The sequence below is a fragment of the Lampris incognitus genome, chromosome 6, assembly GCF_029633865.1.
Source record: "Lampris incognitus isolate fLamInc1 chromosome 6, fLamInc1.hap2, whole genome shotgun sequence".
NCBI lineage: Eukaryota > Metazoa > Chordata > Actinopteri > Lampriformes > Lampridae > Lampris > Lampris incognitus.
Genome location: NC_079216.1, coordinates 67,598,448 through 67,625,378, shown reverse-complemented (window position 1 = coordinate 67,625,378; position 26,931 = coordinate 67,598,448). Strand labels below are relative to the sequence as shown.

The 26,931-nt window shown below is 48.5% G+C and overlaps 1 protein-coding gene across 2 annotated transcripts; it reads left to right on the top strand.

Moving 5' to 3' along the window:
• The first annotated feature begins 2,651 nt into the window (after positions 1-2,651).
• LOC130114092 (genetic suppressor element 1-like) lies at positions 2,652-26,039 on the top strand. 2 transcript variants are annotated; one of them, XM_056281844.1, is made up of 16 exons: positions 2,652-3,005; positions 5,775-5,951; positions 9,536-9,735; positions 13,062-13,228; positions 13,374-13,574; positions 15,235-15,390; positions 16,467-16,750; positions 16,913-17,225; positions 17,383-17,954; positions 20,955-21,067; positions 21,163-21,442; positions 21,912-22,025; positions 22,120-22,491; positions 23,399-23,704; positions 24,002-24,105; positions 24,321-26,039. In XM_056281844.1, the coding sequence occupies exons 2-16, from the start codon at positions 5,777-5,779 to the stop codon at positions 24,456-24,458; spliced, it is 3,495 nt and encodes a 1,164-aa protein (XP_056137819.1). In that variant the 5' UTR covers positions 2,652-3,005; positions 5,775-5,776; the 3' UTR covers positions 24,459-26,039. The 2 variants fall into 2 exon arrangements, with proteins under 2 accessions (XP_056137819.1, XP_056137820.1); XM_056281845.1 differs by lacking the exon at positions 9,536-9,735.
• The last annotated feature ends 892 nt before the right edge of the window (positions 26,040-26,931 follow it).

Sequence of the window (26,931 nt, the reverse complement as noted above, 5' to 3'; positions counted from 1 at the left end):
ACCACATCGAGTGTCCTTTATAGTTCACACACTTACTTCCACTTGTACATGTGTGTGAAGGCCTTTGTGTGCACGAGTCCGTATGTGCATGCTCAAGTTTGTGTGTGCATGTGTAAATAAGCATGTGTGTATGTGCATGCACGCCTGTGTGTTGGTTGAGGTGTGACTTTAACTCCTTTATGACACGTGGAAGAGTTTGTGTGCAGCTTTGTTGCTGCGCGTGTGAGGAGTGTGTGTAAGAGAGTGGGGATTGTTTATATATTGCAGCTAAGTGTTAAGTGCGGGTATGCTAGCTGCGGAGTGACTGGGCTAGTAAAGCCATTTAGCAGCCCCTGGAGCGGCCCTGCAGACTGCAGCGGCCCTGCAGACTGCTGGGTAGACGCCACTCTGACTGCTGTTACAGACAAGTTTAAGAGGCTGTAAAACATTTGGCTACTTCTCCTCCTCCCCCTCCTCCTCCCCACCTCCTCCACCACACTTTCTGTCTGTCTGTCTGTCTGTCTCCCTCGTTGTGTGTGTGTGCGTGCGTGTGCGTGTGTGTGTGTGTGTCAGAGGAATTTGAAGTTGGCCGCCAGCTATTGCGGACTAGAAGAACAGTAGTTTTTGGTATTAGTATCACAGCTTAAAATCCAAAACTCATAATGTCTTACAACTAAAATAGAACATATTTATTAGTGTGTGTTTGTGTAAACACTTATTGTTGTATGTCTCACTGCTAGGTAACCATTTTCATGGGTGACACACTCACTGTTAATGAGTGTAGTACAACTTTAACGTCTCCCCGACTGCATAGCGTAGCATACACCTACACACACAACACACACACACACACACACGGAGTGAGAGTTAATGAGTATGTGGTTCAGTACTACCTTTTCTTCCATCCTAATGAACCATCTCTCCACACACTGTCACATATAAACACCCCACACACACACACACACACACACACACACACAGAGGCATGCACGCGCGCGCACACACACACACACACACACTCTGCACTTTTAATGAGCTGACAGGGCAGAGTCTCCCCTGTAATCCATACAGTCCCCTTGTGTAGTGTGTGTTTGTGTGTGTAAGATTGAGAGTGGGAGAGAAGAGAGAGGAGGAGGAGGAGGAGGAGGAGGTGTTAAGGACACAGGCCTCAACATGTCACATATCACTTACAACACACTGAGTGGTGTGTGTGTGTGTGTGTGTGTGTGTGTGTGTGTGTGTGAACATAAATAATGTGCTGGCAAAGGCGAGGGCAGTTTTCTGAGTTAGTGATGGTTGATTTTATGAGCCATAAATGTAATTATATCTCACTATTTGTACTGTAGGCCTGTTACCCCCCACCACCACCCACCCCCAACCCAGTCTGCTCACTATCCAGGCAAGAGAGGTCAAGGGGTGAAGGGTGAAAGGTCATTGTCAGGGCCCCCTGGAGCAGACTGACCTGACTAGCTGAGAGACAGAGTGATGGATGGAGGTGTAGGACTAACACCCCGCCCACCCTCCTCCTCCTCTTCCAAACACCCACACACTCATGTCCCCCACAAACATCCTCCCTCCCTCCCTCTCCCCTAACTTCCCTGTCACTACCCTCAACCCCTTGGCCCCGCCCCCCAACCCATCCCCCAGAGAGCCAAAGGGAAAGGGGGATGGTGGGGGGGATGGGTGAAGGATGAGAAGAGTCAAAATGGTGGAGTGAGAGGAGGGAGAAGGACACACAACAGTGCGAAATGGGAGAAGAGGGAAGTATAAAAGAGAGAGAGAGAGGAAAGAGAGAGAGAGAGAGAGAGAGAGAGAGAGAGAGAGAGAGAGAAAGAGAGTGTGAGCGACAGATTAGAGGATGGAGGAGGAGAGGAGGTAGCAGGACAGAGAGGGTGTAGATGGAGAGGGAGGGGAAGGGAGGGAAGGAGGAGGGAGGGAGAGGGTGGATGGAGAGAGGAGGAGCAAGGGGGAGTGCGAGTGATAGAAAAGAGGTCATGTGACCACGTAGCAGCTGCAAGGCTGAGAGCGCTGTCCTAGGAGGAGAGAAAGAGACAGCAAGCAAGAGAGAGCGAGAGAGCGAGCAAGAGAGAGAGAGAGCGAGCAAGAGAGAGAGCGAGCAAGCAAGAGAGAGAGAGAGCAAGCAAGAGAGAGAGCGAGCAAGAGAGAGAGAGAGAGAGCAAGAGAGAGAGAGAGAGCAAGAGAGAGAGAGAGCGAGCAAGCGAGAGAGAGAGAGAGAGCGAGCAAGAGAGAGAGCGAGCGAGCAAGAGAGAGAGCGAGCAAGAGAGAGAGAGAGAGAGCAAGAGAGAGAGAGAGAGAGCAAGAGAGAGAGAGAGCGAGCAAGCGAGAGAGAGAGCGAGCAAGCAAGAGAGAGAGAGAGAGAGAGCAAAAGAGAGAGCGAGCAAGAGAGAGCGAGCAAGAGAGAGAGAGCGAGCAAGCAAGAGAGAGCGAGCAAGAGAGAGAGAGCAAGCAAGAGAGAGAGCGAGCAAGCAAGAGAGAGCGAGCAAGAGAGAGAGAGAGAGCAAGAGAGAGAGAGAGCGAGCAAGCGAGAGAGAGAGCGAGCAAGCAAGAGAGAGAGAGAGAGAGAGAGAGCAAAAGAGAGAGCGAGCAAGAGAGAGAGAGCGAGCAAGAGAGAGAGAGCGAGCAAGCAAGAGAGAGCGAGCAAGAGAGAGAGAGAGAGCAAGAGAGAGAGAGCGAGCAAGCAAGAGAGAGAGAGCAAGCAAGAGAGAGAGAGCGAGCAAGAGAGAGCGAGCGAGCAAGAGAGAGAGAGAGAGAGAGCAAGCGAGAGAGAGCGAGCAAGAGAGAGAGAGAAAGCGGGAGGCTAAATGAGAGAAAGAGAGAGACGTAGCGACAGATAAAGTGCGTGAGGGAGAGAGGAAACAGGAAAGAGGGAGAGAAAACTGATTAAGTGAGTGTAACCAACGAGAGAGATGGGGGAGCAAATAAGAGTGTAAGCGTGAGAGAGCGAGAGAGAGAATCAAAGAGAGGAACAGAAAGACGACAAGCAAGAGGAGCAGTGAGGAAGGAGGGTGAGTGTCTATCTATGCTGGAATCGTGCAAATGCATATTATGAGATGTTTGTGTGTCTGTGTGCAGAGTGTAGACTCTTCTTCTGTTACATTTAGACTGACAGAAGAAGAGTCTACAGAAGAAGAGTCAGGAACAGTCGGAGAGAACAGCTTGTGAGAGAAAGGAGATTGTTTATGTGTGTGTTGCCTTTTGTTAAATAAACTGTGTGTCTAGATAAAAGAAAGAGGGGAAGGAGGGAGACAGCTGAGAGGAAAGGGAGGAGAGAGAGAGAGAGAGAGAGAGAGTCGATAGAAACTGTCTTATCATCTCTCTCTTGACTGCTGGGCTCAGCAGACACACACACACACACACACACACACACACACACACACACACACACACACACACACAGTAGGCTCCAGCCTTGTCAGGATCTGAGTCTTTACCCTCTCGATTCTCCCCTCTCTCTCTCTCTCTCTCTCTCTCTCTCTCTCTCTCTCTCTCTCTCTGTCTATGTCTTCTTCACCCTGACTTTGTCTTCCTGCGTCTCCTCCCTGTCTTCTCTACAGCAGTCACTCTTTCTTCATCTGTCTCTACTTGTGTACATGTGTTGGTCTGGGAGGATGGTGCACGTGTCTCTGTCTCTGGATGTGTGTTGTGTGTGCGTGTGGATGTGTGTTGTGTGTGCATGTGGATGTGTGTATGGGAGAGCTGGGCATGGGGAAGCGGCCCAGCCTGACACATGTGTACAACATATAGTAAAGTATATGTGTCACATGAGCTGAGGAGCTGTGTGGCAGACTACACACAGAAACCTGAAGTATTGAACACCTTACTGTGTGATGCTTTAACATTGTCAGCACAACACAAGTACAGCACCACTCAGTGTGGTGTCACACAGCGGCCTGTGTGTGTGTGTGTGTGTGTGTGTGTGTGTGTGTGTGTATGAATATTTCATGAGTGTGTTTACTGCTACAACTGTTTGTTCTCACTGTGGTATGAATGTGTGTGTGTGTGTGTGTGTGTGTGTGTGTGTGTGTGTGTGTGTGTGTTGCAGTGGTAATGAGGTCATTGCTGTAGCAGGCAGGAGGCCGCTGGCTAATTCCAGATGTAATTAACGTTAGTGGGTCAGTGAAAGGCTAGAGGTTGAAAGCAGAGGTTACACTAACCATGTTTGCCATTAGTGTGCTCAGTTTCAGTGTGTATCTGTGCAAGTGTGTGTGTGTGTGTGTGTTTGTATGCCTTTGTGTGTGCATTTCTTCTCAGTGCATTTCTGAGACTGGGACTGTGGTCAGGACACCTGATGGTGTCTTGGGTCTGTGCACAGCAGACCCCCAGAGTTACTGTCGGTCTGCCTTGAGGAAATTGACAAACATGCACTCATGTGTGTGATGTGCTTTTAGTGTCACAGCTCCATTTGACACGACCCCCTCCACCCCCTCCACTCCCTCTGCCCCCGCCCTCTTGACGCTGACCCCAGCTTAAACACACACTGATGTCCAGACAAAGCCATACATACACACACACACACACACACCCCATATACACACACATACCCCCCCATATACACACACATACCCCCCATATACACACACATACCCCCATATACACACACATACCCCCCATATACACATACATACCCCCATATACACACACATACTCCCCATATACACACACATACCCCCATATACACACACATACCCCCATATACACACACATACCCTCCATATACACACACATACCCCCATATACACGCACATACTCCCCATATACACACACATACCCCCATATACACATACATACCCCCATATACACACACATACTCCCCATATACACACACATACCCCCATATACACACACATACCCTCCATATACACACACATACCCCCATATACACACACATACTCCCCATATACACACACATACCCCCATATACACACACATACCCTCCATATACACACACATACCCCCATATACACGCACATACCCCCATATACACACACATACCCCTATATACACACACATACCCTCCATATACACACACATACCCCCATATACACGCACATACTCCCCATATACACACACATACCCCCATATACACACACATACCCTCCATATACACACACATACCCCCATATACACGCACATACCCCCATATACACACACATACCCCCATATACACACACATACCCCCATATACACACACATACCCCCCATATACACACACATACCCCCATATACACGCACATACCCCCATATACACACACATACCCCCATATACACACACATTACCCCCATACACGCACACACACACACACACACACACACATATGCACGCACAAAGATACTTGCTTATTCAGTATGAACAGATTTGCACATTAATAAAATAATAAACGAGATATTGATTATAGATTGATAATAAATGAGATATTGATTATTGATTGATAATAAATGAGATATTGATTATAGATTGATAATAATGAGATATTGATTTGAAATATTAATTCAGAATAACACTCCCTCAAGACTGAATGATTGCACAAAATATGTTAAACCAACTTTTGATGCTCTTGAAGGAGTATCCCAAAGTAATTTATGTCCTTGTTGGATGAAACGCTGATGGAAGTGGTGTAGAGATATCAAATGATGACCCTTAGCTTATGACCCCCCCACCCCCCAAAAAATTATTAACCTTAGGTCATGACCCCCCACCCCCCCAAAAAAAATGGTATGTTTGAAAAATGTTAAGTAAGGCACATAAACTCAACCTTTTTTTGCTCATCCTTCAGGTATGAACCATGAGTCCAAGTCTCCATCATTAGGAATGATCTCCACAGCAACCCGCACCACGGCAACCGTCAGCCCCCTCAGCCCACTGACCAATGGGAACACAGCTGCCCAGTCTGCGAATTCTGGATTTGCTGCCGCCCTCCGTAAACTGGCCAAACAGGCTGAGGAGCCAAGAGGTGAGCTGCCGTCCAGCCTGTTGCCACCCCACACCTGCTGGTACCCGCTCCAGATCCTCAGGTGTTTGTGAAGGATCGGCAGCAGGGTGCTGAACACACACATGTGGCCTTATAGCTGTACTTTTGTACTTTTTTTTTTGCCCTGTTTTTCCATTAAAATTTTAGTTTCAGACATGTAACTTCCTGCATTCGAATGCCGGTTCTGGTTCAGTGACAGGACGCGCCGGAAGACGCGCCCGCCCATAATTCATGCAAGGTATCATGGGGGCTAGGAATAAGGTGCATACAGGCGAAATAAGAGGTGATAAAGTACAATGGTGCAAACAATATAATATAAATAAGTAAATAACACAAGTAACTACAACAAAGTAACACAACATAATCTGACTGCCTATGATTGTTCATCTACATCAGTGTCATTGTTTTCATCATACGTAACTTGAGGCGAGTTCTGATTAATGAGATGGTTAACCTGACTGTAGACTCAGGCTTTATAGCTGCATATGGGAAATATGTAAACATTCAGTCGAGTGAACGAGCACGTCGTGAGTTGGGTAGCCCATACGGACCGCTTCAGCACGTGATCAGATATAACATTAATATTTACCTAAGGTGACCAAATTTTGGTTTTCAAAAAGGGCAACACTAGTTACTAGACACTAAAAGGATACTGACCAGGTGTCCAGGTGGTATGGCAGTCTATTCCGTTGCCTACCAACACGGGGATCGCCGGTTCGAGTCCCCATGTTACCTCCGGCTTTATTGGGCATCCCTACAGACACAGTCGGCTCTGTTTATAACTGTAGTCCACTGACTTCCAGTTTCTACTGCAGTGGCCATACCAGTTTCCTGTTTGTTGTCGTGTGCTGTTGACCATGGCATATTTTATACAATGATGAGGATGAGCGGATGGACGGAATGGTGGACGTAACTTGATATGCACAACTTGAAACTTTTCACCCGTTTGCTGGTAGGTGCAGGTGAAAGTTTGTGGACAGTTGTGTTCATGTTGTGGACATGTAGCCATGGTAAATCTTGCAGGCATTGTGAAAAATATGCCATTGTCGATAACACATGCCAACAAATAGGAAACTGGTATGACCGCTGCAGAAGAAACCGGAAGTCAGTGGACTACAGTTATAAACAGTGTCCACTGGCTGTGTCTGTGAGTAGGAAGCCAGATGGGGGTATGTGTCCTGGTCGCTTCACTGGCGCCTCCTCTGGTCGGTCGGGGAGCCTGTTTGGGGGGGAGGGGGAACTGGGGGGAATAGTGTGATCCTCCCATGCGCTACGTCCCCCTGGTGAAACTCCTCACTGTCAGGTGAAAAGAAGCGGCTGGCGACTCCACATGTATGGGAGGAGGCATGTGGTAGTCTGCAGCCCTCCCCGGATCAGCGGGGGAGGGGGTGGTGGATTTGACTGGGTGCAAATGGGGAGAAAGGGGGGGGGGAATTAAAAAGAAAAAAAAGGCGCCACTAGTTTGTAGACGCTAAAATGATACTGCTGCTCTCATTCTCATCCCTCCAACCGTCGGCTGTGACAGAACCACGGTCTCACATCGCTGAGTAATGAGTTCTGATTGGCTGAAACAAGTCCTACTTGGCAGATCGATACGACTACAGGGCCTGCAGAGAATTCACTTGACTGTTCTGCCTGGGCTGTGCTAGCATCAGCCTGATAGATGCATCAGCAGGGGGATTTATGACAATGTCAAAATGGACGCCAAGGCAGCGACCATTACAACACATATAATGCACAACATCAGCCTGAGAGAGGAAAAATTAGCGAGGTCCAGGCCTCGTGGTGAGCTACGCGTGTGTAGCTTGGCGTCCTGGTGTCCAGCCACACAGCTGCTGCCGGGTGGGGCTCAACCATCAAATGTAGGTAAATGTTTTCCAACAGTATCTATAGCCTCCAACCTTTTGGCACCATTTACACGCAAAGAGAGCTTAACGGGACGAATCTTTGGCCCAAATGTGGCCCACATCTGCAGTTGTCTTACGGCCCACGTTCGGTGAGTGTGGCTGTCTCAGCTCTGTGTGCCCACACAGCAGTTGGCAGTGCCGTAACTGAGCCGTAAGTACCAGAAGTGCCCCAGATTAGGCCCAAATGTGTGTGCTGTCTGGGAAGCCACGTGTGTGACCTGTAAACAGCCGTGGAGGTTGCCTGCGAGTGAGATGTGGAGGGCTGGAAATTGCGCTTTTCACCGCGACTCAGTTTGCAAATAATGAGGCTTTCAAGGACTCCGTTTGTTCTGGAATAATCAAATATTTTACTGAGTCATAAACCCTGTGGTGTGTGTGTGTGTGTGTGTGTGTGTGTGTGTGTGTGTGTGTGTGTGTGTGTGTGTGTGTGTGTGTGTGTGTGTGTTGCTACTTTTTCAGTCAGCTCACTTGTGAATTAATGAAGGTGCTGGATAGGAGCTGACCTATTCTGACCTCTCCCTTTCTGTCTCTTCCTTCCTCCATTTCCATTCATCTCCTCATAATGAGAATCTAATTACAGCCAATTACAATTAGCTTTCTCTCTCTCCCCCATAACTATCTCCTTCTCTCTCTCTCTCTCTCTTGCTCTCTCGCTGTCTCTCTCTCTCGCTCTTGCTCTCTCTCTCTCTCTCTCTTGCTCTCTCTCCCTCTCTCTCTCTCTCTCTTAAACCATCTCTGCATTTAAGGTTCACACGTTCCCCCTCTCTTTCAGTCCTGTTATTTTCATCTTGCCTTATTTGAACACCTTTCTCTTTGTATTACGTTGCAGGTGTGTGTGTGGGTGTGTGCATGTGTGTGTGCGTGCGTGCATGCATGGTGTGTGTGTGTGGGCACGTGTTTGTAATAATTAGCAAGTGTTATAGTAGTAGAGCAAGAGCAGAAAGAATAACACTGTCGACTTGCCACCAAGAACACACACACACACACACACACACACACACACACACACACACACACACACACACACACACACACACACACACACACAAAGTCACCGCTGTCACCCCCTGTCACACTCACACCTCCTCCTCCACACCACTTCCTTTTATTACATCCTCCAGCCCTTCTCTCTGTTGCTGCTTTTCTGCTTCTTTTCCAAACATACTCTAAGAGACTCACAGCCACACACACACACACATACACAGCACAGTCTTACATCTTATTCCTTCTTCCTTTTTCCTGGTTTCTTTTCTCTGCCGTCTGTTTTTGCCCTGCTGTGTCTGTGCTGCAGTTGCCCAAACGCTGTGACTCAGAGTGATGAGCCGCCGCTCGCCTCGACACCAGGCGGCGCGTTGTGACTCAGAGTGATGAGCCGCCACTCGCCTCGACACCAGGCGGCGCGTTGTGACTCAGAGTGATGAGCCGCCGCTCGCCTCGGCGCCGCGCTGACCACAAATGGAGACGTGTGATGTGTTTGTGTTTCTCTGTTTGTGTGCCGTCTCGTAACGTCAACGGGATGTTTGATGCTGTAATGCTTTCAAATCTGAACAATGTTGTAACCCACCGTTCTTCCTCATCCTTCCTCTCCCTCGTTCATTCTCCCTCCTCTCTTAACCTCCCGACACCCCCCCCCCCCCCCCCGCACCCTCACACCCTCAGGTTCCTCACTGAGCAGGGAGTCGTCTCCGGTCTCATCTCCAGCCACCAGCCACAGCTCACCGGTCACAACCCCAAAGCGAGGCTCTTTAGGGCCCCTCCTGGGCCAGGCCAGGGGCCACGGGGTCCCCAACACCCCCCCAGTAGTCACCATTGCCCCTACCAAGACCAGCAACGGCCTCTGGAGGGCCGGGGGACGGCAGGTAACGAATAGCAGCCAGACACACAAGTACAGCACCACACTATGACTGATATGAGTGCTGCGCCGTGTCTGTGATGCAGAGCGACGCAGAAAATCTCCTGTCTGTAGGTCGTCTTGCAGAGGCTCCAAACATCTGCTGGTCTCTCGTGTAGGCCTGTTGTTTTTCCTGGGGTTTCTTCTGTCTCATTCTGTGTCTCCATCTCATAGATTCCCACTCAATCTGCACCTTCTTTCTCTCTCTCTCTGCTGTGCTCTCAATGTGTAGTCTGATGTCTCTCTCTCTCTCTCTCTCGCTCTCTCTCTCTCGCTCTATGTTGCTCTCTCTCGCTGTCTCTCTCGCTTTCTCTCTCTCTCTCTTTCTCTCTCGCTCTCTCTCGCTGTCTCTCTCTCTCCTCTTGCCCCTCTTAGCCCCATTAAAGAAATAGTCCCAGTGCTTATAAACATCAAACTGTCAAAACCAGCCACCCCCCCCTCCTCTTTCTGTCTCTCCCTGTCTTGTGTCTTCTCTCGCTTCCTAACCAGTCGCAGTATTTTTCTGCCCTCCATTTGCTGTGTGTCGTTCAGCGAACACATGAGCGATTTGTAAAGGAACACTGGGCTGCAGAGACTGGCACCTATTGTGTTCAGCTTCCTGCAGTGTTTGTGGTCTTGTGTGTGTGTGTGTGTGTGTGTGTGTGTGTGTGTGTGTGTGTGTGTGTGTGTGTGTGTATGTATATACTTGACCCTTCACCACAAAGGACTTAGGATGTGAACAGGGAGCTGTGTATGTGTTTGCTTGAGGGTGTGTGAGTGAATTTAAGCTGGGGCGAAGAACCAGGCCCCCTACACAATGCAGGGGTTAGCCCCCACAGTAGCCACTTCCCCCTGGATCAGAGATGCCTTTCTCCCTCTCACAAAGAACACTCTGTGGCTCTGCCTGCCCGGGGGCTCCCATTCAGTCATTCAGAAAGACAGAGACAGAGAGAGGGTGGAGGAGAAGGAAAATGGGATAGAGAAGGAGAGAACAGGCAGGGGCAGTGAGCGAAATCGACAGTGGAAGAGAATACATGCCTGGTGTAGATTTACTGCTTGTCCTCACTGTACAAGGACTGTCCTAAAAAAGCCCTACAGAGCCAGAACAGTCTAACCAATGGGACAGGAAGGTATCCATGTGTGGTTGCATCTGCGAAGGCCATTGGCTGTCTTGCTGGGTCGGGGGTCAGTGAATGTGATGGCTGCCATCCAAATCCTCGGTACTCTCCTCTCCCTGGTGCCTCTTCACTCATTTTCTCTCGAGCTCTCATTTCGAAACATTGAAGTTTGTTGAGCACAAGAGACAGAGACAGACAGAGACAGAGAGAGGGAGACAGAGAGACAGACAGACAGACAGAGAGACAGAGAGAGACTTTATTGTTAGGGCTGTGCTATTGTTTCTTTATTGATCGTTACAATGTTGTGTTGATGTTCATTATTAGTGTTATTGTGTACCATTCAAACTGTGTTTTTGATGCTTTGGCAACATTGTTGTAAAACTTTCATGCCAATAAAGCCCTTTGAATTGAGAATTGAGACAGAGAGACAGAGACAGACAGAGACAGACAGAGACAGACAGAGAGAGAGGGAGACAGAGAGACGCAGCATTGTTGGAAGGCTTGGTTTGAACCTGATTTCCATGAGAGGGATATTCAAAGCTATTCAAAGCACAGAGATGTCACAGCAGCTGAGGTGCATCGTGGACCAGACCAGCAGACCTGCAGGTGGTTGGCTGAGGTGCATCGTGGACCAGACCAGCAGACCTGCAGGTGGTTGGCTGTGGGAGTTATTTGTTTGTGGTTTGGCCGTGTTTAGTCTCACCTCCTCTGTTGCTGTAGCAACAAGGTTTAACATGTTAGTGGATAAATATCTTTTCCACTAACGAAGAGAGTCGTGGGTTTGTTGGATTTACTGGAGCCCAATATTTCTTCTTAATCCTGGGAAATCTTTTTTTCCCCGGTGCATCTTCAAAATTCAAAATGTCCCGTTAGGCCTCTTCTAATTAAGTTTTGTTGGTCTGAGGGTCAAGGACAATGTTAACAGAATTAAAGCATTTACATTGTTTATGTTTATATACATGGCGGCGCAGCGGTTAGCATGGTCGCCTCACAGCAAGAAGGTCTTGGGTTCAGGCCCCGGTGTAGTCCAACCTTGAGGGTCTTCCTGGGTCGTCCTCTGTGTGGTGTTTGCATGTTCTCCCCGTGTCTGCGTGGGTGTCCTCCGGGTGCTCCGGTTTCCTCTCACAGTCCAAAGACCTGTAGGTCCCTAGGTGTGTGTGTGTGTGTGTGTGTGTGTGTGTGTGTGTGTGTGTGTGTGTGTGTGTGTGTGTGTGTGTGTGTGTGTGAATGAGAGAGAGAGAGAGAGAGAGAGAGAGAGAGAGAGAGAGAGAGAGAGAGAGAGAGATGACCTGGCGGCCTGTCCAGGTTGCCTCCCCGCAACCCTGAGAGCAGGATAAGCAGTTTGGACAATGGATGGATGGATGGAGATATATAAATATATTTAAATATATATATATATATATATATACTTTATATATAGCTTCTTTTTTTGTTTGGAAACCATCAATGGTGTTGATAAAAGTGCTCAACAAATGAGGAGCAGAATATTAAGATCTTTATATACATATGTGTGTGTGTGTTTATGTTTGGTAAATACCCTTTCATCATTTCAGGGTTTTCACCCCTGTTTTCATCATGGTGGTTAAGTTGATTGCAAGTTTCGCAGAAGCAATAAGCTGATGCGTACTTCTATTATGGCAAAAATGGTTTAGTTTATTGCTCAAGAGAGCAATGAAGACAGACTGTGTGTGTGTGCGTGTGTGTGTTTGCATTCATGTGTGTGTGTGTGTGTGTGTGTGTGTGTGTGTGTGTGTGACTGAGCGAGCAAACGAGAAAATGAGAAGGAGAGAGGGAGCGAGAGAGAGAGCGAGAGGGAGCAAAAGAGAGTGAGAAGGGAGCGAGAGAGAGAGAGGAACTGAGCGAGAGAGAGGGAGCGAGAGAGAGAGAGAGGGAGTGAGAGAGAGGGAGCAAGAGGGAGAGAAAGAGGGGCGAGAGAGAGAGCGAGCAGTGGGGCAGATATTAGGATCATCTTTCTGCTTTGCTCTTGACCTATCATGACACATCAGGCCCACTTTTCCACTCTGCTGAGCTCTGGGTTCTGCCAAGAGACTGTGCTCCAGCTACCCTTCTCATTTTCCTCTCTCCTTCAGAGCCGTCCCCTGATTACATGCAGGTCTCCGTCTCAAACACAGTTTACGGCATGGACACCCTGTAACGTTGCTTCTCGTGTTGCCTTGTGTGTTTGTCGTACCATCAGGCTGACTCGGGTGTACAGGGGATCAGCAGGGAGCGTGCGAGTGCCGAGACCATCCAGGCCCAGCAGGATAAAGGGACTCCCCCAATTCCCTCACCTCACCCACTGGCTCACACCTTTGGCCTCACCCCCAGCACTGTCATGCAAGACCCCAGAATACAGAGCCTTAGGTAAGGTTCCCTGACACACCCGTATGTGTGCGTGCACACATAAGTACAAACACACATCAGTGTGTGTACTTGGACATTATTTTATCAATACATATACACGAGGTGTAAGAAAGACAGATGATGACGCGATGCATCCTTCCTGCAGCCTACCTGGGCAGATGCATCCCGTTGTCCCCTCGGGAGCTGTCCCAGAGGAGTACCTGAGAGGTCTCCAACGGTTTTCCACCTCGGACGACCTTCGTCTGACCTCTCTACCCCTTGGGCTGGACCCCGCTACTGCTGCTCATGCTGCTGCCGCCGCTTACTACCACCCTGCCTACCTGCACCACCCACTTACCTTACAAAGGTAATGCCTCCACCTTAACGACACTGCACTCTTGGGAAAAATCCCTTATCTCATTCAGGTATCACTGTACAGCCACCCATCTTGCAATATCTTTCCCGTGGGGCAATTTCAACACAATCAGATATCACAGTGTTTATGACTGAATACCTCGATATCAGTAAAGTGTCCATGTTTTGATGATAAGATATTGTCACACCAGAAAACTTAATGTGGGCGGTACGGTGGCGCAGTGGTTAGCGTGGTTGCCTCACAGCAACAAGGTCCAGGGTTCGAGCCCCGGGGTGGGCCAACCTTGGAGGTCGTCCCAGGTCGTCCTCTGTGTTGCATGTTCTCCCCGTGTGTGCGTGGGTTTCCTCCGGGGGCTCTGGTTTCCTCCCACAGTCCAAAGACATGTAGGTCAGGTGAATCAGCCGTACTAAATTGTCCCTAGGTGTGAATGTGTGTGTGTATGTGTGTTTGTGTGTGTGTGTGTGTGTGTGTGGGGTGGGGGGGGCCCTGTGATGACCTGACGGCCTGTCCAGCGTGTCTTGCTGCCTGCCGCCCAGTGACTGCTGGGATAGGCTCCAGCATCCCCGCGACCCTGAGGGCAGGATAAGCGGTTTGGATATCGGATGGATGGATGGATGGAAAACGTCATATAATGTGGATATGATAGCAGGTAGAGGCAGTGACAGGGAATGACAACATTTAAATCATATCACGATATTACAATAGCCAAAATCCCAGATGACATCTAGTTTCATATCCCAACATCAATATATCAGTATACTGCCCAGTTGCACTTCCTCATCTCACAAAGTGGAGTTAAGGTAGCACCATCTTTACTACACCACCATGTCGCCTCAACAAAGATAACAGGACTGCTTTAACAGGAACCATAAAACAGCCTCTCACCCATTTGCCCTGTCTTACTCGACTGGAGTGCTCTTTTTTTTTTGGAACAGACTCTGTTCAGGCTCTACTGCAGGTTTTCAAAATCCTGCCAACCACCAATGTTCTTGGACTTACATAGGAAGTAATCCTGCAGCTCCAAAAGCATACTCCCTCTTATGTTACTAACCTACATAGGAAGTAATCCTGCAGCTCCAAAAACATACTCCCTCCTTTGTTACTAACCTACATAGGAAGTAATCCTGCAACTCCAAAAACATACTCCCTCCTACGTTACTAACCTACATAGGAAGTAATCCTGCAGCTCCAAAAGCATACTCCCTCTTATGTTACTCACCTACATAAGAAGTAATCCTGCAGCTCCAAAAGCATACTCCCTCTTATGTTACTCACCTACATAGGAAGTAATCCTGCAGCTCCAAAAGCATACTCCCTCCTATGTTACTAACCTACATAGGAAGTAATCTTGCAGCTCCAAAAGCATACTCCCTCTTATGTTACTCACCTACATAGGAAGTAATCCTGCAGCTCCAAAAACATGCTCCCTCCTATGTTACTAACCTACATAGGAAGTAATCCTGCAGCTCCAAAAACACATTCCCCCTTATGTTACTAACCTATATTGCTGTCATCCACATGCCGCCCTTGCTCTGTCCCTGCTGTGCTGCTGCCTTTATGTCTCAGCTGTACGATTTGGCTCCTTTATTGAAATTTGACTTCTGCAGATGCGGTTATATTGACCCCCTCCCTCCCTCTGTCTCTCTCACAGGATGGAGGAATCGCTGTGTCTCTCTGCGCTACGGTCACAGTTCTACTCCATGCCTGTAGGGGGCACATTCCCTTCCCTCCACCCCTCTGCCCTCCACTTGCACCTGCCTGGAGCCCGCTACCCTGGGGACTTAAACCACACAGTGCTGGCAGAGAGGTAACACACACATGAACATACTGCTGTCTTGCCTTCCTTCTTGTGTTGCTGTGTAACAACACACCTCCTTCCCTCAGCAGGGCGGTGTAATCTCTCTCTACAGGGTAGACGCAGGTTGCTGAATGTGTGATATTTTTAGCACACATCCCACAGTGCCTACTATACACTTATCATGCACACTGTCCCGTCTGCTCGCACACACACACACACACACACACACGCACCCACACACACTCACATGCATATACGTAAGTATGTTTATTCTTGTTAGCAAACAAAAATGTACACATCATCACAAACACAAATGCAAACTCTCTTTTACTTCTCCCTCCCACCCCCCTCCCCCCCTCCCTCTCTGTCTGTCTGTCTGTCTGTCTGTCTGTCTGTCTGTCTGTCTGTCTGTCTGTCTGCCTGCCTGCCTGCCTGCCTGCCGGTCTCTTGAGGTGTCCTCTCAGCTTCACCATACATACTACATATAGTTCTACTGAGACGTGCTGTGTGGAGGACATGTGTGTGTTTTGTGTGGTGGTGTGTATCGTGTGGCGGTGTGTACTGTCTGGTGGTGTGTATTGTGTGGTGATGTGTATTGTCTGATGGTGTGTATTGTATGGTGGTGTGTATTGTGTGGTGGTGTGTATTGTGTGAGTATGTGACAGACCAGTGGGTTGGATGTGTTATTGACTACATATGCATATGCGCTCATGAGCAAGTGTGTGTGTGTGTGTGTCTGTGTGTGTGTGTGTGTGTGTGTGTGTGTGTGTTCTTTCCCTGTGGATACCTATTAACTGTTCATCTGCTCTTGCTCTGTCATGCTGTGTATAGATTATTTGTGTTTGCATGCGTGTTTGTTTGAGCAGAAAGGTTTGTGTGAGTCTCACCACTGTGTGCTTAATATCTGCCTCATGTTGGGTGTTGCATCTCTCACCCTTCCTTTGTGTGTGTGTGTGTGTGTGTGTGTGTGTGTGTGTGTGTGTGTGTATGTGTGTGTGTATGTGTGTGTGCGCGTGCATGCGTGCGTGCATGCACACGTGCACATTTATGTGTGCATGTGCAAAATTTGTCAACCTCCCCCACAGGCTACAGATGGAGAACGAGCTCCGCCAGCGAGAGAGAGAGCAAGAACGTGAACGAGAGAAAGAGAGGGAGCGAGAGGTGGGGCTGGAGCGGGAGAGAGCGAGGGAGGAGGAGAGAGAGAGGGAGCGGGAGAGAGAGCTGGACAGGCAGAAGGAGAGGCAGAGGGAGCGACAGCAGCAGATGGCCCGAGCGGCGGAGAGCCAGTACCTGGCTGAGCTGCAGGCTCGGAGGGCACCACCAGAGGACAGGGCCAGGCCAGGAGAGAGGCTGACCCCAAACAGACAGGGTACGAACACACACACACACACACACACCATCATCATCACACCCGAGATGGGCTGGTGTTGGCCCACCGTATTAAAAGTGCTGCAGAACTGATAAAAGGTCAGAGGTCAGGTCTATGACAAGAACAACTAACTGATAACAATCATTATGATTCTATTTTCAGATAAACCCAAGGAGTCAGACCACCCAGGTCTTCCAGCACCTAAGCCTCTCTCCCTGCAGCCTTGTCTCCACCCTTCCATGGGCTCCGTCCCCCACACGCTGCCCAGCCTGGTGCCCTCTCACCTGGGGAAGCACCACGTGCCTGCCACCAGTGGGATCCATGCGGCACCAGCAGCTGCCATGATGGCTCAGAGAGCCGGCGAGGATGTGTGGGTAGCGCGGCAGCGGAGGCAGGCGCTGGAGAGGGACGGGTCACTGGAGCTAGGCCTGAGGTCGCCAGGGAAAGGAGTGGAGCCAAGAAGAGACGGACACAGGTGAGAAAACCAGATATATCGGCCCCCAAACACAAAAAACACACACAAGAGTCCTCGCACAGTTTCACTTACCTGGCCAGAGATGGGAAAGGCAATTTCATTGAAATGCAACACAACAACTGAAATTCTATTACATTCTATTTTGTTCCCCAAACAGGACCAACTCAGTTCAACACAGTTCAAGTAACAGAGACCTAGCACCTCACCTCGGTGCCCCACCTCCCCTAATCTCCCCAAGAGCTCCCCCTCACCTCCCTCCCCCTCCAACTACTCTCTGGAATCCAGCCTCCCTCATCGACAGCCCTACAAACTCCCACCGCAGATTCAACCCTCCCACTCCTCCGAGCCGCCCCCCGCCAAGCCTGACCAGAGCTGACAGGACGCCCAGCTGGGGAGAGAAGCCGGAGGACAACGGCAGGAGGCGTGGAGATGGCACAGAGAGGTGCCACTCTGCCAGGGGATCCGGCATGCCGGGGTCAGGGTTCTGGTGCAAAGCTGAGCAGGAGAGACCCATTCACCACCTCTGTCACCAGCCCCTCAGCGGCAAACCCTATCACAGGTCCCCTGTGACTTTGTCTCACCCCACTGCCTGCACCGAGTCAGGGAGGGAACGGCAGGATCAGGCGGCCAATAGCATGCTGGTCTATGACGAGGTCCTGCAGCAGCGCCGCTGGCTTCTCAGTAAGCTGGACCTGGAGGAGAAGAGAAGGAGGGAGGCCAGAGAGGGAGGTGAGAAAGGAGGTCTCGGTGTTTCCACTGATTAATGAGACATTGCGTGGGAGTTGCTACAGGAAGGAATGAATAACTTAACTGACCTGCTGGGTTTAATTCACACACACACACACGCACACGCACACGCACACACATCATCACCAGCATCCCTGGCTGTGACCCTGAGGAGATATATATATATATATATATATATATATATATATATATATATATATATATATATAATCCAGTGATTCAAGTAAATTCTTTATGAGACAGTACAAGCCTGTTACCTATTTTGCTCCTCATTTGTTGAGCACTTTTCCTACCGTTGAGTGTTTCTTTTAACGAAGTTAAATATATATATCGCTCCTCATTTGTTGAGCACTTTTATCAACAACACTATTGATGGTTTCCGGAAAAAAAAACGCTATGACAGCACGGTGGCGCAGTGGTTAACGTGGTCACCTCACAGCAAGAAGGTCCTAGGTTCGAGCCCTGGGGTTTGAGCCCTGGGGTCCCAGGTCGTCCTCTGTGTGAAGTTTGCATGTTGTCCCCGTGTCTGCATGGGTTTCCTCCCACAGTCCAAAGACGTGTAGGTCAGGTGACTTGGCTGTACTAAATTGTCTCTAGGTGTGTGTGTGTGTGTGTGCGTGTGTGTGTGTGTGATGGCCTGGCGGCCTGTCCAGGGCGTCTCCCTGCCTGCCGCCCAATGACTGCTGGGATAGCTTCCAGCATCCCCACGACCCTGAGAGCAGGATAAGTGGTTTGGATAATGGATGGATGGAGATGTGTGTGTATACATATATACAGTGCATCCGAAAGATATTCACGCCCCTTCACTTTCCCAACATTTTGTTATGTTACAGCCTTATTCCAAAATGGATTAAATTCCTTTTTTTTCCATCAGTCTACACAGAATACCCCATAATGACAAAGTGAAAAAAAGGTTTTGTAGAAATTTTTGCAAATTTATTAAAAATAAAAAACTGAAATATTGCATATACATAAGAATTCACACCCTTTGCTGTGACACTCAAAATTGAGCTCAGGTTCATCCTTTTTCCACTGATCATCCTTGAGATGTTTCTACATCTTGATTGGAGTCCACCTGTAGTAAATTCAATTGATTGGGCATGATTTGGAAAGGCACACACCTGTCTATATAAGGTCCCACTGTTGACAGTGCATGTCAGAGCAGAAACCAAGCCATGAAGTCAAAGGAATTGTCTGTGGACCTCCGAGACAGGATTGTATCAAGACACAGATCTGGGGAAGGGTACAAAAAAACTTCTACAGCTTTGAAGGTCCCGAAGAGCACAGTGGTCTCCATCATTCGTAAATGGAAGAAGTTTGGATCCACCAGGACTCTTCCTAGAGCTGGCCGCCCAGCCAAACTGAGCAATCGGGGGAGAAGGGCCTTGGTCAGGGAGGTGACCAAGAACCCGATGGTCACTCTGACAGAGCTCCAGCGTTCCTCTGTGGAGATGGGAGAACCTTCTAGAAGGACAACCATCTCTGCAGCACTCCACCAATCAGGCCTTTATGGTAGAGTGGCCAGACGGAAGCCTCTGCTCAGTAAAAGGCACATGACAGCCCGCTTGGAGTTTGCCAGAAAGCAGCTAAAGGACTCTCAGACCATGAGAAACAAGATTCTCTGGTCTGATGAAACCAAGACTGAACTCTTTGGCCTGAATGCCAAACGTCACGTCTGGAGGAAACCAGGCACCTCTCATCACCTTACTAATACCGTCCCTACTGTGAAGCATGGTGGTGGCAGCATCATGCTGTGGGGATGTTCTTCAGCGGCAGGAACTGGGAGACTAGTCAGGATCGAGGGAAAGATGAATGGAGCAAAGTACAGAGAGATCCTTGATGAAAACCTGCTCCAGAGCGCTCAGGACCTCAGACTGGGGTGAAGGTTTACCTTTCAACATGACAACGACCCTAAGCACACAGCCAAGACAATGAAGGAGTGGCTCCGGGACAAGTCTGTGAATGTCCTTGAGTGGCCCAGCCAGAGCCCAGACTTGAACCCCATTGAACATCTCTGGAAAGACCTGAAAATAGCTGTGCAGCGACGCTTCCCATCTAACCTCCAAGCCTAGCCTCTAAGAACAACAGTCGGTCACTAACGGCTCCAACGACTCTCATGACCACTGAATAATGAAGTCGAAACTAACACTCCAACGACCGTCGCTGCTAAACAAATGCAAATCAACAGCTCCGATAACGATGGGCGCGGCTGGACATCGGTACACAAAAGAGCCACTCATATCTATGGCTCTGTTAGCGACGGGCGTTGGTAAACATCGGAACACAAAGAGCCATGGACATCTATAGCTCTGACAACGACTCCAAGAGGATAAATTCTGAGTCTCATCAGCAGCCAGTCAGACTAGCTTGGTCTAGTTAGAAAGGCACGAACTGAGGAAGCCTCTTGGATGAGAGGCAAAACGTCTTCACGGATATATACCAAGTCCAGTTGCACTTGATTCAACTCCTTTGGATAACCATGACCTGGATGAATGAGAACATTCACTGATATCCCCATCTAACCTTACAGAGCTCGAGAGGATCTGCAGAGAAGAATGGGAGAAATACCCCAAATATAGGTGTGCCAAGCTTGTAGCTTCATACCCAAGAAGACTTGAGGCTGTAACCGCTGCCAAGGCTGCCTCAACCAAGTACTGAGTAAAGGGTGTGAATACTTATGTACATGCAATATTTCAGTTTTTTATTTTTAATAAATTTGTGAAAATTTCTACAAAACCTTTTTCACTTTGTCATTATGGGGTATTGTGTGTAGATTGATGAGAAAAAAAGGAATTTAATCAATTTTGGAATAAGGCTGTAACAACAAAATGTGGGGAAAGTGAAGGGGTGTGAATACTTTCCGGATGCGCTGTATATATATATATATATATATATATATATATGTGTGTGTGTGTGTGTGTGTGTGTGTGTGTGTGTGCTCATAAATACTGTAAAGTCATTGATCTCCTTCACTATTGGCAGGTTATTACTACGACCAGAATGAGTCATATGATGAGAGCGATGAGGAGGAGGTCAAAGCCCATCTGAGGAGAGTGACAGAGCAGCCTCCACTCAAATTGGACACCTCCTCTGAGGTACACACACACGGGCAGACAGACGCACCCATACATTCACATACAGCCCCCCCCATCACCCACTAAACACACTACTTTTCCCCCGATCTCCACAGAAAGTGGAGTTCTTGCGTTTGTTTGGCCTGACAACGCTGGCCCACCGCGACGAGCTGGTGGAGCAGAAGCAGAGGAAGAGACGGAGGATGCTGAGGGAGCGCAGCCTCTCCCCGCCAGACACGCGTGGCAAGAGGAAGGCACCCTCGCCCCCCACCCCTCAGCCCTCCCTCACCACCCCCTACACCTCTCAGGAGATGGACAGCACCCCTGAGCTGGAGGGCAAGAAAGACTTCCTGCGCATGTTCAGCCTCTCCCACGTCACGCCGCAGCAGAGGAGAGGTAAGAAGACCTGCTTACTGCCCCCCTCACGCCCCGCGGTACTGCCCACTCTGCCCTGTATGACTTTGCAGCTCCTCTGTGGACTGTCCGTGCAGAAACATGGCATGCTGACCGTGTAGCGTTTGTCGCAGGTGCTCGCGAGTTTAAAACGCTGAATAAAACAACAGCGTGAGCAAAACTTTGGTGTCAGTGTGTTTTCCTGAACAGTCACAGTGGCACATGAAAAAATCTTTTTTTAAAAAGAAGACAAAGTATGAGTTGAGTCTAAAAAGATTTTGGTATATATTTGGGTAATATTTTTGACAGATGTGTCTGGGTGTATCTCGCCTTCATAGGGTTGAAATACTTATTACTTACCATCCCTTTACTGACCCTTTTCTGTCAGCTTCCTGTACCACTCACGTTTCATCTTTTTCCTTTTCCTCTGTGGTGAATGACAGCTGTTCTCATTCTGTCTCCTCCTCTGCAGATAAACTGAGGACAGAGGAGCTGCTGAGAGCAATACAGAGGAAGACTGTGACTTTAGACACGCTCAGATATAACCCGTTACCTCCGTGCAGCAGTCCTCCTGCTCCCTCCCGCGGTGAGACACACACACACACACACACACACACACACACACTTCATCAGGTGTTACACAACGCGCCCTCTAATGCACTGTGCACATTTACCTCCAGGTGACTCCTCATCAGCCCACCTACCATGTCAGTCAAATGGACAACAATACCCAGATTCCCCCAGTCCTTCCCCTCCCTACGCCCACCCCCCTAACAACCTCAATCCAGACCCATTCAAGCCCCCTGTTGACACCCCAGTGCCCCGCATCCCTCCACCTTTAGCCCCCCATCCTGAAAAGACCGGCTTCTTGGATGGTCAACCTACCAAAAAGCTTCAGAGCCTCCAGAATGGCACAGTCACCTCTGCGCAGAGGAAGGAGCTGGGGCAGAACGGACGGAATCGGCCCTGGGAGAGATTCACGCCAGAGGCCTTTGCTCAGCACTTCCACCAGTCTGTGCTGACGTCCACACACAACACACTTCAGAGCAAAGGTGAGCCACTCATTCTGTTGGGAACGTGACCCGTGCAGTCGGTAGACTTGAGGGAAAAAAAAGAAATCGTCTGCCACCTAGTGGTGGGTATTGGGAACACCTTGACAAACAGCAGAAACCAGTGAAAAGTTCTTTGGTAACTAGAGCTGTCACTCGTGTATCTGGGTAATCAAGTAATTTATGGGTTATTCTGACGCTTATTTGGATTAATTGAATAAGAGAGTACTTTTAAGTGTTTTATAACAACACTGTAACAACACTCGGGCCTACAGTTTACGTTCTGGTTCCCCCTCATCGCCTACTGGAATGTAAAATCTTCCTCTTTGTGATTTGCTTTTTCATTTCTGGTCTAACTTTCTGATGTTGTCCGTGTTTCATGACGTCTCTCAGTGTAACTTGACCTCGAGTGTACAGAAAGTTGCCAGTCAAATAAAACGTAGGCAGGATGCTTCCTGCTGAGGTCCTGCAGCATGGACGTTGAGCCGGAGTGGTAAGCAGGTACATCTTTACGATGCTTGCAGACCACTGCATTTTCTTTGCATTTTAGTTGAAAATAATCCCAGACTTTGGAAGTTTTTTCTATGGCTCCTGCTTCTCCTTTTTGTTCATCGCTGCTTCTCAAGCCGTGGTGTAATCTGATGTGCCATCTACATGCAACAGTAATGATCATCTGAGCACTTTGCTGCCCTCCGTGGTCAGTCTACATACCAAGGCATGTTTAGATATGCAAAGAGATGTTAAAAAACGTGTTTTGGGCAGCAAATTGTAATCAAGGATTATTTGTAATCTGGCCACTCGATGACTGCTGACAGCCCGAAAGAGAACCACTGTGATCCTTAATGATGAAATGTTTTGGAAATGGCTAAACTATCAACTTACTGTCTTTGTGACGCTCTTCTCTTCGTAGGAGTCTCAAATTGCATCCCTGATGCCAAGCTGAAGGCAGACTATTCACTGCCTCTGAACAATTCTGCACTCAAAAGAACAAACACCAACCACATGCATCGGCATACACATGTCAACGGCCATCACCTCCATTCCCCTTCGTCTACGAGAGCTACGCCAGGGTCACAGAATCACCTGTCTGAGGAAGAAGAGGAGGAGTCTGGACAGGAGGAGGAGGAAGAGGAAGAGGAGGGAGCGATGGGGGAAGCTCCTCGGAAGTGGCAGGGAATCGAGGCCGTCTTCGAGGCCTACCAGGAGTACATGGAAGGTAAGATAAACTGCTTCTTTTTGGCTCACTGAAAGAAATGAAGTAAATGTTTAAAAAGTGTTCCAGCAACATTTTGGTTGAATTCTTTTGAGCTTATCTAGTCGGGGGATTTCTCCCCCTAGAAAGGCTGTGTCTCATTCCCCCGTTGTTCACTCTTTTTAGTGGGGAACAGCATTCCGAAATGCTTATATCTAGAATATATCACTAAGACAAGCCATTGCTGTTGCAAGAGAAGTTTTTTTTACACACTTGTCTGTATGTATCCTCTCCGTATTTCATTCTCTACTGTGTTTTTAGAATTCTGCATAGAGAGACAAGTTCTTCAGAGTCAGTGCAAGAGGCTTGAAGCACAAAACTACACACTCAGCAGGACTGCAGAACAGCTCTCTCTCAGTATGGGGGTAAGCGCCTCAGGCAGACCGACTCTCAGCTGATACCTCATACCTTGCTTTTTGTTTTTCAGATATCTCTCTCTCTTTGTTGGGGAAGGGCTTCATCAGTTCTGTGTTTGTATTCCCCTCTGTCAGTGGTGTAAGCCATGGCAGAGGACCAGGGGGTGGCAGAGGACCAGGGGGTGTAGGGATGTAAACTGTGTATACCATTTCTCATCTGTCAGGAGTTGGTGAGTCAGAAGCAGAAGGTGAGAGAGGAGAGGGAGAGACTGCAGGCGCAGCTGGAGCACTTCAGGAGGTGTTTGACGCTTCCCAGCATCTACCTGGGCAGGGGACAGGCCAACGGTCACACCCTCAGGTGACCCCTGCACTTTGGTGTCCCCCCCTGCACCGTGAGAAAGCAGTAACAGGGGCAAGAGAGACTGGAATTAGACCTGTGTTTGTACTTAAAGCACTTGAAGCAGCCAGCCCTTGTCTCGTCATCTTGTTGGCCAAGCAGCGCCGCTACCCGACTAGCCCAGCTTCCATTGATGGCCATCCGTCTTTGCCATGGAAACATTAATCCATAGTGACCACATAGTCTGTGTATTCTGATTCTCTAATGCTCACCTCATTGCTGTTGGAATTTGAGCCACACTGTGTCGATAATATACTATCTTTGTCGAAATAATGCAAACCCCTCCTACTTAGTGCCGTTGTCGGCTTTAAGCAGCTTAAATTGTGTCGTATCCATTTTGCATAGGCTGCATCAGTACAGTCTCATCAGAGGTTTCACTAAGTGACTTGGCACAAACCTGCGGTCTCTGCGGACTGAAGCGGAAGGAGACTAACTTTGCAATAGTCCCTGGGTTAACACACAGAATGATAAATGAGTGAAGGAATCAAAGTACACCTCAGGCCTTAAACTTGATGCATTTGAACTGGAGCTGAAGGAGGTGCTCGGCTTCCCTTTGAGCAGCAGCACATTACAACACCCGGCAAGTGCTGGCGTTGTCAGACCCGGCGGTCTGCACTGCGGCTGTGTCCTCGGTAATATCAGATGAAAAGAAGGAAACATCTAAGATAATATCTATAAAATAGTGAAATGGTATCAGTTTTGTTTGGCTCTTATAAATTTTCCATTGCTTATGTCAGTTGTGATTTACAAAGAATTTTGTATGCTCTGTTGTTTTTTTGTACTGTTAGTGGGAAGCCATATGTTTAGTTTGAAACACTGCTGGTCAGAATATAACGTTATGCGTAAGTGAGGGATGCCAGGGAAGTGGCTCTAAACATATTTTATGTTGTTTGAAAACTGTTTCGGGCGGGGTGGAGGATGCACTGGAGGGGGAGAACATGGGCAGTTTCATTCCCATTGAATTACAACGACCATCGACCCAACATAACGTGGCCCCAGGTATGCCTGTAAACGTTGGCGATGCTTGGTGATCTCGGTTACGGTGTTTGTACGTTACTCTGCGGCTCCTTCGTTGCTGAACAGAGGGGCGGGGAACCTCCTATGTCTTTTTACAGGTGACGACTCTAGTATATGCAAGTTGAACATGGCCTCACTATATATGTGTGCTTGAGCACATCGAGCATCCTTAGTGGGGTTTTTAAAAGTTTGTTTTTCTCCGTCAAGCCAATCAAATGAATCTCTCTAATGGACAACATTCAATATGAAATTGTTTGCTTTGCCAGTGAATATGATGCTCCCAGAGTCATGTTCGTGGAGGCGGGAGCAAAGACATGACGTCTGCAGCCGCTATCCTCCACTGTCAGCATGCATCCCTCCTCACCGCATCATCTGTCCAGTCTCCTTTATCAACATGCTGTGAAACCATCCCTCTTTTTCTCTCAATCAAATGTAATGTAATATATTATTTCGGGTGTAATATTATAATTTACTATTTATTAACATTTATTGCTGTACATTTTGATGGAGATTTTCATTAAAATGTTTGTAAAATGCCTTTATTTTTTTTTTGCTGTTGTGTACATTACGAGGGAACTATTAGGATTTTACTATTATTATTATTATTATTATTATAATAATAATAAATACGTTGATGAGCCAAAACATTATGATCACCTGCCTAATATGCTGCTGGTCCTCTGTGTGCTGCCAGAACAGCTTCGACCCGCCAAGACATGGACTCTACAAGACCCCTGAAGGCATCCTGTGGTATCTGGCACCAAGACATTAGCAGCAGATCCTTCAAGTCCTGTAAGTTGTGAGGTTGATCGGACTTATCAGTCCATCTCCTCCCACAGATGCTCGATCGGATTGAGATCTGGAGAATTTGGAGGCCAGGGCAACACCTTGAACACTTCATCATATTCCTCAAACCATTCCTGAACAATGTGTGCAGTGTGGCAGGGTGCATTATCCTGCTGAAAGAGGCCACTGCCATCAGGGAACACCGTTGCCATGAAGGGGTGTACCTGGTCTGTTACGATGTTTAGGTAGGTGGCACGTGTCACATTGATGTCCACATGAATAGCCAGAACCAGGGTTTCCCAGCACAACATTGCCCAGAGCATCACACTCCCTCCACTGGCTTGTTGTCTTCCTACAGTGCCATCACTTCCCCAGGTAAACGGCACTCATGTACAGGTCCATCCACATGATGTAAAAGAAAATGGGACTCATCGGACCAGGCAACCTTCTTCCACTGCTCCATGGTCAAGTCCCAATGCTCGCACGCCCATTGTAGGTGCTTTGGACGGTTGATAGGGGTCATCGTGGGCACTCTGACTGGTCTGCGGCTAAGCAGCCCCATACACAGCAAGCTGTGATGCACTGTGTGTTGTAACACATTCCTGCTGTAAACGTCATTAAAATGTTCTATGACT